Genomic DNA, 12,691 nt, shown 5'->3' on the forward strand with positions numbered 1-12,691 from the left:
CCTGGCAAGAACAGAACCAGGGACAGGAAGAAAACTCAGATTTTTATGGAGTCCTTCAGTTTTCCTATCTCTAACTTATCACCTTATTAAAAGTGTCAGTCAAGGATGCCAGTAGGATTTCGGTTAAATACGAGTTTCAAATGTTCTGAACTAGCAGTCAAGATTACCAGGTACAACTTCTATAAACAAGCATTCCCTACGTTGATATTCTGGAAATGAAATAAAATATAGGATCTGATTGGAGTTTCATTCTTTGTACTCTTAAACTCCAAACCAAAGATTTCATTTCAGCCGAGTAATATCATTTCAGCCAAATATCTATCATTTGATTATTGTAATATCACATTTAATTATTGTGTGTTAGAATTGTGAACTTTTTAGTCAAAAGGTTATATAAAACAATCCATTTATTTGTATGTGGTCATTCCTTTTAGGTGTTTTTTTGTTGGTTGGTTGGTTGGTTGGTTTGGTGGGGGCAGGCAGATTAGCATCCCTTATGATGCAAAATTTACCTTCTTACCATTTGTTCTCATTTTGTGTCTCACATAGGCCAGAGGACTTGATCTGCCTGTGTCCTTTGGTATTAAGGCTAGCTCAGTTTCGGCATATGTATAAACAAAACTTCCTGTAGTTTGCCCTTTTTTTTTTTTTTTAATCCTGTTGTGGGGCTCGAACTCATAACCCAAGATCAAGAGTCACATGCTCCATCAAATGAGCCATGCAGGTGCCCCTGAACTTTGCTTTTTAACAATATTTACTCCATTCTAGCGTGAGTTTGGTTTCTCTGTATGTAAGTGAAGCGGATGAGTTGCCTGGGGGAACCGACTTCGAGTGAATGAGTTTGGGGATATGTGGATCATTGGTCTCTTCTGTGACTATTTTACTATTACTTGTATGATGTTGCCATCATCGGGGAGTTTCTGATTTCCTTGTGTTCCTGAGGCAGACTCCAGAGGCCACTTCGTTCCTCGCATCTTTTTAAAAATTCTCTTCTGTGTGTCTTTCCTTTAGGGGGCTCTTACTCTTTCCGTGCTAGATTTGCTTTGCCTTAGAGCTCATTCCCAATCAGTAAAAATGAACCCTGCATCCTGGCTCTGGGTTACGGTTGTGGGGGACTAGGAGGCCACTCCTTCCCATCTGCAAATGAGAAGCTATTAGTGGTGAAAGAAAGCAGTTATTTAGATGTTCTTTAGTTTTTAAAACTTGTAGTCCTAAGGGCCTAACTGCTGGGGTTAACAATTTGCTGTGCATGCATTTACAACCCCTTTCATCATATTTTTCCTACTCAAAAATTTATTTCAAAGCCATTGGTATGCATCTCTAAATTGTGGTTGTAACTAATGCCATTTACCAAGTATTTCTAGCATCCTACCTTCCAGGCACTGATTGGGATGGCATTTCGTGGTCCTATCTGGTTGGGTGGGACCACAGGACTGGCTCTGGCCACTGAACTAACAGAAGCATCCTTTTGAGATTTGCTTTGTTGAGTGGGACTAGAGCAGCCTTTGGTTCTAGAGAGAAGTTTCTGGCTCCTGAGGGCCCACAGATCATGAAGTTTTGCACTCTGCGTGGTGAGTAGATGGCTAGTCCTCGTCTTTGGGTGCTCCGGAGATTATTTCTTGTGCTTCTTTTCTGGTAAGTCTCTCCCTTGCCTCAGGAAGCTCTTCACACCATGTGCTGATTGATGCTTAGCTGACTTAGCAGGGCCCTCGGTAGATCTCTGGAGCTCCTCTCACAATACTCTATCTTGCTGGATGGTTGCAACAAATTTTTTTCTTAGAAATCAGAAGTTTTTTGTGACGTGAGATGTTTTTCTTTTTGTTTTTTTAAATATTTATTTTTTATTTTGAGAGAGCACACACACACAAACACACATATGTACGCGTGTGCATGCACTGGGGAGGGATAGACAGAGAGGGAGAGAGGGAGAATCTCAAGCAGGCTCCCCACTCTCAGCACTGAGCCTGACTCGGGGCTCGAACTCACAAACTGTGAGACCATGACCTGAGCCAAAATCAAGCGCCGGATGCTTCACCGACTGAGCCACCCGGGCGCCCCTGAAATGTTTTCTTTCTTAATTGGAAGGAATAGAGTGAAAAGTTAAGACTTGACAAGGCTGGCTGTTGGGGGTGGGGGTAATGTGGGGCCACTGGATTGGGTGCAGGCCGTGAAAGAATTCACCCAGAGCAGAACAAAGGAGGTAGTTAACTGAATACACCGCAAGGGGGAGGCAGGCTGGACAGCAAATGAGAGACTGCTAAGAAGCCATGGTTAGGGACTTAGTTAAAGCTTATTTATTTATTTTGAGAGAGAGAGATAGAAAAAGAGAGAGTGTGTGCGAGTAAACACGTGGGGCAGAGAGAGAGGGAGAGACAGAATCCCAACCAGGCTCCATGCTGTCAGTGCAGAGCCCAGCTCAGGGCTAGATCTCACAAACCTCAAGATCATGACCTGAACTGAAATCAAGAGTCAGACGCTTAACCAACTGAGCAACCCAGACACCCCGGTGGGGGCTGTAGTTAAAGGGGGAAGGTGCGGAGGTAAGGGAACATAAGGAATTTTCCTTTTTTGGTACTTGTGTCTGTGTAAATAACTCATTGGTCAGCTAGGGCTTAGGGATATTTTGAGGTGGGTCATCTCGTGGGCCTGTTTGTGTTCAGCCAGGCCGGTACTGTGGGCCCTTTTACCTTACTCAGGTTTCCATTGTCCAAGTTGGTTGACTAAAAGTGCCGTCTATATTGGGGACATGGGTGTTATATCATCCCCTACTTTTCTGGAACTTTGACAGTGTGAGGAGGAGAAAGAGAAAAGGATTCTTACAGGCCCTTGCCCCTGCTCACCTCTCCTCCCGCACCCCCAGACTCCTGTTGTGTCAGCCAGCCCATCAGCTTGCACCCAGTTTCACACAGATGGAGGGCAAGGGAGCCAGTATTCGCCCTGTTTCCTATGGTCTCCACTGGTCTATTTGTTGCAGAATGTTAGATGGACTAAGCTGCAACCTTGACCTGGACACTCAGAAGCTATGTGACTTTAAGTCACGTAACCTCTCATAAATGGGGACCGCTGGAGATAACAGCACCCATACCTCATAAGTGTCCTGCCGATTAAATGGACTAACATAGATGATGTACTTAACACAGCCTGTAACATGAAATAAGTCTTTGGATTGGTAGCTTTTCACCACCGATGAAAATAAGGAAGATCTCTTTGAACTGATATGGAGTGATTTCCAGTGAGGAAAGATATATATACTACTATACTGCTTAAAAAGAATTTTAAGTAGTATACTAATTTAACTTTTTTAAAAATGTGTATTTATTTATTTTGAGAGAGAGTGAGAAGGAGGGGTAGAGAGGGAGAGAGAGAGAATTCCAAGCAGACTCCACACTGTCAGCACAGAGCCTGACACAGGGCTACATCTCACGAACCAGGAGATCATGACCCGAGCCGAAGTCAGATGCTTAACTGACTGAGCCACCCAGGCACCCCTACCTTTTATTTAAAATTTAAAAAAAAATTTTTTTTACATTTATTTATTTTTGGCAGGCAGAGAGAGACAGAGCGTGAGCAGGGGAGGGGAAGAGCGAGGAGATACAGAATCTGAAGCAGGCTCCGGGCTCTGAGCTGTCAGCACAGAACGCAATGCGGGGCTTGAACCCATGAACCATGAGATCATGACCTGAGCTGAACTCAGATGCTTAACCAACTGAGCCACCCAGGAGCCCTAGGCGCCCCTACCTTTTAAATTTTTTCAATATTTTATTTGTAAGTAATCTCTACATCCAAGGTTAGGCTCAAACCTACAATCTTGAGATCGAGTCCCACGCCTCACTGACTGAGGTAGCCAGGTGCCCCTACTTGTAGTGTAAGAAAAACGTTGGGGCACCTGGATGTCTTGTTTGGTAGAGTATGCAATTCTTGGAGTTGTGAGCTTGAGTTGGGTGTAGAGATTACTTAAAATCTTTTTATTTTTTTTTAACGTTTATTTATTTTTGAGACAGAGAGAGACAGAACATGAACGGGGGAGGGTCAGAGAGAGGGAGACACAGAATCTGAAACAGGCTCCAGGCTCTGAGCTGTCAGCACAGAGCCCGACGCGGGGCTCGAACTCATGGACCGTGAGATCATGACCTGAGCCGAAGTCGGACGCTTAACTGACTGAGCCACCCAGGCGCCCCAAAATATTAAAAAAAAAAAAATGTAAAACACATGCTCTTATTTTGCAGAATAAAACAAGGGTAAATTAGGAACACATGAAACTGATGCTCTATATGGAGTAAGATGAAACAGAAGGGGAGAAAATGGCATCTAGCTGGAAGTATACTTTTATTATTTAAAAAAGATTTTTTTTTTTGAATGTTTATTTTTGAGAGAGCGCGAACAAGGGAGACACAGAGAGAGGGAGACACAGAATCCAAAGCAGGCTCCAGGCTCTGTCAGCACAGAGCCCGACACGGGGCTTGAACCCACCAACCGTGAGATCATGACCTGAGCCGAAGTTGGACACTTAACTGACTGAGCTACCCAGGCGCCCCTTTTTTAGAACTGTGTTTACTTATTTAAAAAAATTAGGGTGGGAAAAACTTTAATGTTTTTGGTTTGAATTCAATTTAACTATATGCCAAATGGGTAAGTTAACCATACAAGAAAAAACCTAAGTAAGGAGCTTTTAAAGATAGTACTTTGCACATACACTGTCAATATAAAGAACTTGGAAAACATCTTATATTCAGTACCAAGTATTCAAAGTGAACGTGACTTAGCATGATGCCCTGGGTACCTATTGCTCATGGAACATTCCTGCCCAAAGTGCATCCCCTCAGGCAAATTTAGGAGACAATCTGTCCAACTCAAATGGAGGGACATTTTAAAACCTAGTTTGTATTATTAAAAATGTCAACAACTGGGGAAAAATGATATGGACGATGTAACAATTGGAAAAATGTGAGTTATGTTTCACATCAGTAATAGTAATGTATCAGTGGTAAAGTTCTTGAATTTATGCAAAAGAACATCCTTTCCCTGGAAGATACTCGGTGCACTCGAAGAGCAAAAGTAAACAAGGCAAAGTAAGTGAATGTGGGTGGTAGCTTCTAGCAGCTCACTGTACTGAATTCTCTTGAATGACTACAGTGCTTCCGAGTAAGAGAAAGCTCTTAGTTTTATTGTAGCAAATTTAGTCCATTTTCTTGCAAAAAAATAAATCTAAATGTTTGATACTGGGTATACAGCTTAAGTGTTAGCCTTCAAATTACCTAAGAAGCAAACATTTGGCCTACTTAATCAAAGGCACCAAAGCTTGTAACCATGTTTATTAGAGAAATACTTTCACTTGGAAGTTCCTTTCTTTGGAAGTTGAAGATGTGCTCCATGGCACCGTTGCTTGTGTTTTCATCAAACTCCCCTCAGCACAGCAGGAATCCCAGCTCTCCGGATGCTCACAGGCCAAGGGACAGCCCAGTGTCACCACAAACCCGACCCGACCCATCCCCGAGGGTCAGGAAACAACACTGTGTAGGTCAGTCCTGCTGTTTGCATCCAGATGGTTCTGGAGCTGGACAGCCAGGGAAATGAGGCACTCGAGCGCCTCAGCAGCTGCAGCGGCGATCCTGTCTGCCCCAGGAACTTGCACTTCACCTCTTCTTCACAAACTTCTTTCTGGAAGCATTGGGATTTAACCGTCTCCTCCCGGCTCCCAAGGTGCTGTCTCGGATCTGCAGGGTCGCCGACCGGCTGGAGATGTCATTCTCTGCAAAGGGAGATACCCCAGCTATGTAGTCAGGGGCAAACACGTCGGTTTTCTGCCTGGCCTTTCGGGAGAGTCTCAGCTGAGGGAAGCGCTGGTCCTCGGTCAGATGGGGGTTGATGGCGTATTTGCCCCCTTTGGGCATGGGAAGTGAATACTGTGAACAAGAAGAGGAAAAGCCATTAGAAGGACAGGGAACCATATGCAAACACGTCTGATCCTGTTAAGGTCAAGTTTACTGACAGCTCTGGAGTGTACCGTTCACTGCTACTATGTGCTAATAAGCACATGACCTGCATCTTCCCACCTCACCCCGACCTCAACTCCCAGGGGGAAAAACCCAATGCAGTATTTGGACTACATACCCTCCGCTAGTGACAGGAAGAACTGCCTATAAGCACAGAACTCTAGTTAGCAGCTACCATTTTCCTAGTGGTGTGGATTAGTAATTCTGAAACTGTATTTTAGGATTGAGCAAATAAATTATTATACAAAATGGTGTAAGGATAAGAGGGAGGGCTAGAATGAACTCTGTGGGGTTGAAACTGAAGTTTATAAACTTATAATACAGACAGGTAATAGTAAATACTCATGTGTACCTTTATACACATATGCAGACCTACAATCTCTGTCCAGTGTGGGCTGAGAAATCTATGATCCCCCAGCGCAATGAGCCCGCCCCGTGCTCGGTCAGCTCTTTGTCTCTAAAAACCACCCTTCAACAATCAGAGTTCCGTAGAGAAATGGCTGACTCTGGAGCAGGAACAGCGTGAGACAAGGGCCAGAACATCTTATGCCAAAAAGTAAGAAAGTGGTCAGAGAATAATTGGGACACTGAAATGCTGAGGTTTTCTTGGTCCTCTCTGTTCACTTGGATCCTCGTGCTTAAGAGGTCTTGGTTTTCCAACCGCAGGCCCTGCTGCTGGGGGAGCAGGAGACAGGCCACTCACCCGGAGGCCCCGAGGATTCAGCACCTTGGGGTTGCGGGAAAAGTGCATATGCAGGGTTCCATCGTCGCTGACGGTCACAGACACCTTCTTCAGGGTCTTGTTTCCACAATGTGAACAGAACACTCGGCTCATGTCAGATGTCGTCCTGAAGACATAAAAGGAAAGGCTGCATGCTGAAGCCACAAGCAGCAAACCCCTTCCCCAGAGCACAAGGTGAGTCACGGGGGTCAGAGGAGGAAACAAAAAAACATGGGGCAAAGCTGAGCAGCACCCTACACACCATAGCCCACGGCCGCTTGGCCTCCTGCTGCTGCTGCCAGTAGACTGCTGCTGCACGACCCGAGGAAAAGGGAATGAAAGGACACACGCAGCAAGTAAGTAAACACGGAAAGGGAGCAGAATGTTTTTATGTTTTTACATTAACACTGAAGTCTTACTCAACTGCCAGGCGTTATTCTACAAGTTGAACTTCACAACAATCCAATGAAGTTGACGTTCTCTCCATTTTATAGATGGGGAAACTGAAGCAAGATAAGGAGCTTGCTCAAGGTCAGAGCTAGTAAGTGGCAGATAGTAAGCCCAGGGAACCTGGCTTCACAATCAGTGCTCTTAATATCACCACACTTAGGTTTGTTTGTTCAAGTTTATGTAGAGAGAGAGAGAGAGAGCATGTGAGTTGGGGGAGGGGGCAGAGAAAGGGAATCCCAAGCAGGCCCTGCACCGTGAGCATGGAGCCTGATGTGGGGCTTGAACAAATGAACCTGTGAGATCAGGACCTGATCCCAAACCAAGAGCTGGATCCTTGGGACTGAGCCACCCAGGCTCCTATTTTTTAATGTTTATTTTTGAGAGAGAGAATGCATGCAATAGGGGCAGAGATGGAGACAGAGAATCCAAAGCAGGCTCCGCACTAACAGTGCAAAACCAGACGTGGGGCTTGAACCCACGAACTGTGAGACCATGACCTGAGATGAAGTCAGATACTCGGCAGACTGAAGCACCCAGGCACCCCCACATCAGCGTACTTTGTAAAGGGGTGAGTTGCCGCAGCTCTTTGTACCTTGCCCCGAAGTGTTAGCCTGGGTTTTAAGCCAGGAAGTGGCTCCAGAGGTGCCAAGAACGTATTAATGAATTCCACAGGAAACCCTGGAAAGCTGCTACAGTTGGTTAGGTGTGGATGGCAGACCCTGAGGCCCTGCCTCTGCCCTATCCACTCACGCCCCAACAGGGGACCTTGGCAAGAGAAGTTGATGCTGTCAAGGACCAGATGGCAGTGCTCGTACCTGTCCTTGAGGAATTCCCCCTCAGTTCCCCAAGGTCAGGAGACAAACTGTGTGACTCTCCTGAGATGCCGAATCCTTTACCTGCAAGTCTCCGAGAGTAAACCAAGTACCTCTCAACAGGTGCTGGGAACTAATTATTCTGAGTAAGAAACTATCCAGTCACTGGGGCTAACCTCACAAGAATGGAGAACATTTCTAAAAGCTGCTAAGAATTCACCTGGAGGAACATGGGGTTTTGTAACAAAGGGCAATGGGGGAAATAAGGTTTCATGAAGCAACGAGCTTTACCCTGTCCTGAGCCTGGTACGTCTTCAAACTAAAGATTCAGAAGAATACACAAGCAGCTTTGAGGAGTAGCTCACCACGCCATAGGCAAGCCTACACACAGTGGTGGCAGGGCAGGGCCCCTAAGCCATGAGTTTTGAAGGCTGCAGGCGAGCAAGGGTCTCTCCAGGTAACTTTACTCTCAGCAGAACAGCACTAGGGACCCAATGAGACACCCTGCTGCTTCAGAAACCTTCCATGCAGGCCTCAGCACTGAAGGGCTCCACCAGATGATGGCCACCAAATCTAAGTGAATCTATGAAAGGGCTGTAAGAAACCATAGTGTAAGATCCCAGGGCCACACTTCACCAGCAAGGCTGCAGTACAGTCTCTTCCACTCCAACCAGGTCTCTGGGATCCTGAGAGAGAACACTGGCCACCCCACCACCCCCAAGAGCCAAATCAAGAGCCAGAAAAGAAATGGAGAGAAGAGCATGGCCGGTGAACTAACAGCTCACCCGAGTGACTGAGTGGACTTGCTCATACGTTCTAGATACCACACTCTTACATGACAATCAGCTTTTTCAATGTTATGTAAGAATCTGAAGCATCAACTTTTACAAAGCTAGTGCGAGATAAAACCTGAATCTGAACCTGTATAATCTTAGTCTATTCCCTTTTTAAAAACAGAATATCTAAAGTAGACCAAAAAGTACAATGACCCCCCCCCCCCCATGTACCCGTCACCTAGCTTCAACAACTATCAGTTCATGGCCATCCTGTCCCATTCTACCCCCAGCCACTCTTCCACTTGTGTATTATTTTAAGGCAAATCCCAAACATCATACCATCTATAAACATTTTAGTACTTATTATAAAAGGAGAGCTCTTTGCTCCAGAATCCACACCCTTAATCCTACGACTAAAATATTAAAATGGGAGGTCACAGGTGCCCTCTGTCCCATGGGTGCTCTGATGGAGAATGAACCAAGCCCACATAGGAATGACAAGGTAGAGGAAAAACCTATACACAAGGGTGTCCTTCAGAAAATCAGTAGAAAGGACAGGAAGAGGGGTGCTTGGATGGCTTAGTAGGTTAAGCATCCGACCCTTCATTTCAGCTCAGGTCATGATCTTGCGGCTGTGTGACGGAGCGCCAAGTCAGCACTGAGCCTGGAGCCTGCCTGGAAGTCTCTCTCTCCGCCCCGCCCCCACTCACGTAGGTACACACCTGTGTGCGTGTTCTCTGTCTCAAATGTTAGAAAAAAAGAAAAAAAAAAAAGGGCAGGAAGAAAAGAGTTCAGGCAGTGGGTCCAGGTTCTCAGCTACGTACTTGAAACAGCCATGGCAGCGTAAGATGTAGCTCCGGGCCTCGCGGACCAGCATGCCGTTCACCGCCAGCACGTGCAGCCCCATCTGAAGCAGGACGTTCTGCAACCAACAAGTTAGAGCAGCACTCAACTCTGCAAAGCCAAATTTTCTTTTAACTTGTGTATAATTACAGTTACAGTCTGGTTTGGTTCACAGAGGGCTTTTGCTAAGGAAAGGCAAGCTTAGAATGCCTCTCAAGACATATAAACTAGGACAAAGATTTAGATTTCTCTCGTACATCAATGGCCCCTCATTAGCAATCGCTCTTAACAGAGGCATTTATCTTGTCAAAGGCAAATACGCTCTTTTCATAGCTGGAAATCTCTTTTTCCAAGTACCTAACTGAATGTGTAATATTTAACATAGTGGAAGAGAGCCATCAACATATCATGAATAGTAAACACTAAAAAAACTTTGTTGTTATATTGATTCTCTAGCCTCCAAACAAAACTAAATAATTAAAGAGCACAGGTAACGTTTCTAGAACCAGGAAAAGAAGCATTACAGACTAGATGTGAACATGTCCCCGAACCTCCAGAGACCCCTGCCCAAATCAGGTTATGCAGTAAAGCCTGGGGCCAGCCAACGCCCATCCACCCACCTGCATGGCAAAGTCTGTAGTGACACAGCCGACCCGCACGTCCTTAGGGACGGCACACTGCTCCAACTCCCGCTGGATCTGCTTGATGTTGCTGGGAGTTATCCATCCACCCCCATCGTCATCACTGTCCTCCTCTTTCCTTTCTTCAAATCCATTCTCTTCCTCCTCGTCCTCCTCACTCGGAACGTCATCACCTTTGTCAATCTGAAACAAAAGAATTCACAAATTCCCAGTTCACGGGAGCAGCAGGGAGGAGTTGGCAGGTTGTCATCAGAGATCATAAATCGGGGCCTTACCAGGAGCTCCTGCAGTTCACGATCGATATTAGGCAAAGGGTTTCTCCAGAACATGAAGGAACTGAATTCCAGGTTCTCCGGCTCACCGGCTGTGTGTCCATGTTGGAGTGTTTCTCGTGGGGGTTTAGGCTGAGGTTAAAAGAGTAATAATGTTAAAACCTGAAAACTGAGAAGTTTACAGATGAAATGACAGATGACTCAAGTCAGATTAGGCAGGGCTGGACAAACCAGGATATTAGTCTAGGGAAGTCTGGCTCACTTGTAAATGATTTGTGGAGATAGGACATGTAGAAGAGGGCACGAGAAGGTGGCCTAAGGAATCACCTTTGAGGGCAGATGGAAACCAGAAATGTGTAGAGGAGTTTCTGGGTGCTGACTCGATGAGCTCACTTTAACCTTTAAAAAGAAAAGAAAATAAGTGACAGCTCTAAGCAGAGAAATACAGTTTGAAAATTCAACATGGAATAAAAGGTAAAATAAACAGAGAACAAAATATTTTCCCCATAATTATTGAAAAATTGGAAAACATAATTATTCAGGGATCCCACTAGTACCAAATAATCATTTTAGAACATCTTTATCCTTATAAAAAGAGCTGTAATGAACACCATTATTTAAAAAAAAACTTGCATGTATTTTTAGTTATATACTTACGAGAAATGCCTAAGAGTAGAATTGCTGGGTCAAAATACACTGTTTTATTTTTTTAAAGATACACTGTTTTAAAGCTTCTGATACAAAATATCTAACTCTTGGGGCACCTGGCTGGCTCAGTCAGCAGAGCATGAGACTTGATCTCAGGGCTGTGAGTTCAAGCCCCACATTGGGGACAGAGCTTACTTAAAAAAAAAAAAACAAAAAAACAAAAAACTCTAACTCCTGCTGAAGGTTGCAGGAAAAGAGCAATTTTATGAATCATGAATTGATGGATGCCAAATGGAAACCCAGCTAACACATCACACTGTGCTCAGTTACAAAGTCAAGCTTTATGTAAAACTATTCCCTTCACCCCCATCTTCCCCAAACATCCTGGTGACACACACAAATCTGTTTTACACATCATTTTTAGACTTTGGATTAGAGGACTCTACACCTGGTTGAAAACAAGTGACGACCGTTCTAACTAGTACAGTAATAGGAGTTCAAAGCAGCTCTGATGATTTTAGGCACAGAATACCAAGAAATTCTTAGGGGTGCCTGCTGGCTCAGTTGGTGGAGCATGTGACTCTTGATATCAGGGTCGTGAGTTCGAGCCCCACGTTGGGAAGAGAGTTTACTTAAAAATTAAAAAACAAAAAACAATTCGTAGTCAACACTACATGAAATTAATTATTATAGTATTATTTAGCTTCTAAAATCTTCTGGTCTGGGAAGAGTAAATAGGGCCCAGGCACAAATCCATTAGTCTCTTCAACCTTAACCAATGCAAATAAGTCCCTAAAAGCACAACAGGAACCTAGAATTTGAAGGTGGCAAGAGCTTTAAAAAAAAAAAAAAAAAAAAAAAAAAGGCAGGCACACTAGTTCCTTCTTGCTTCTGGAAAGACATCTATTTAAAACAACAGCAAGAATACAGTTGATTTTTACTCTATTTCTGCATTTTTCAAATTTAACCATCCCTCACTAAAAACTACAGGTAAAAGAGACTGAGACAGATTTGCTAACTGTAATATAGGAATCTTATTTGGATCCTAAGCCAAACAAACTTTGAAAAAAAATTATAAAATAATTGGGAAATGTAAACACTATTAATTTCGTGTAGATGTAAGGATTTTGTAGGGTTTTTTTGTTTTTGTTTCTTTGTTTTTAAATAGACACACTTTATATTTATCTTTAAACACACACCGTGAAATGTCTATTGATGAAATACAATGTCTGAGTTCAAAATACTCAGGCCTGGGGGTCAGTAGAAATGAAATCTGATAGATCATGACTTGGTTAAGTGCAGAGACAACTGATGGGGACACTGGGTCCACCATACTATTCCCTCTACTTCTGTTATATGGGATAGTTCCCAGAATAAAATTTAAAATAAAAGGAATAGGGGCGCCTGGGTGGCGCAGTCGGTTAAGCGTCCGACTTCAGCCAGGTCACGATCTCGCGGTCCGTGAGTTCGAGCCCCGCGTCAGGCTCTGGGCTGATGGCTCGGAGCCTGGAGCCTGTTTCCGATTCTGTGTCTCC

At 44.4% G+C, this 12,691-nt stretch overlaps 1 protein-coding gene across 1 annotated transcript in view; it reads right to left on the minus strand.

Moving 5' to 3' along the window:
* Positions 1 to 5,143: 5,143 nt before the first annotated feature.
* NOB1 (NIN1 (RPN12) binding protein 1 homolog) overlaps positions 5,144 to 12,691 on the minus strand; it is a 9,557-nt gene continuing 2,009 nt past the window's right edge. Inside the window, exons 4-9 of the mRNA XM_049622444.1 lie at positions 10,836 to 10,907; positions 10,512 to 10,640; positions 10,216 to 10,419; positions 9,577 to 9,674; positions 6,697 to 6,841; positions 5,144 to 5,903 (exon numbers count right to left, since the gene is read on the minus strand). Coding sequence (XP_049478401.1) covers positions 5,634 to 5,903; positions 6,697 to 6,841; positions 9,577 to 9,674; positions 10,216 to 10,419; positions 10,512 to 10,640; positions 10,836 to 10,907 — 918 coding nt within the window. The 3' untranslated portion in view covers positions 5,144 to 5,633. The remainder of the gene's footprint in view (positions 5,904 to 6,696; positions 6,842 to 9,576; positions 9,675 to 10,215; positions 10,420 to 10,511; positions 10,641 to 10,835; positions 10,908 to 12,691) is intronic.

This window comes from Panthera uncia (assembly GCF_023721935.1).
Source record: "Panthera uncia isolate 11264 chromosome E2 unlocalized genomic scaffold, Puncia_PCG_1.0 HiC_scaffold_20, whole genome shotgun sequence".
Classification (NCBI taxonomy): Eukaryota; Metazoa; Chordata; class Mammalia; order Carnivora; family Felidae; genus Panthera; species Panthera uncia.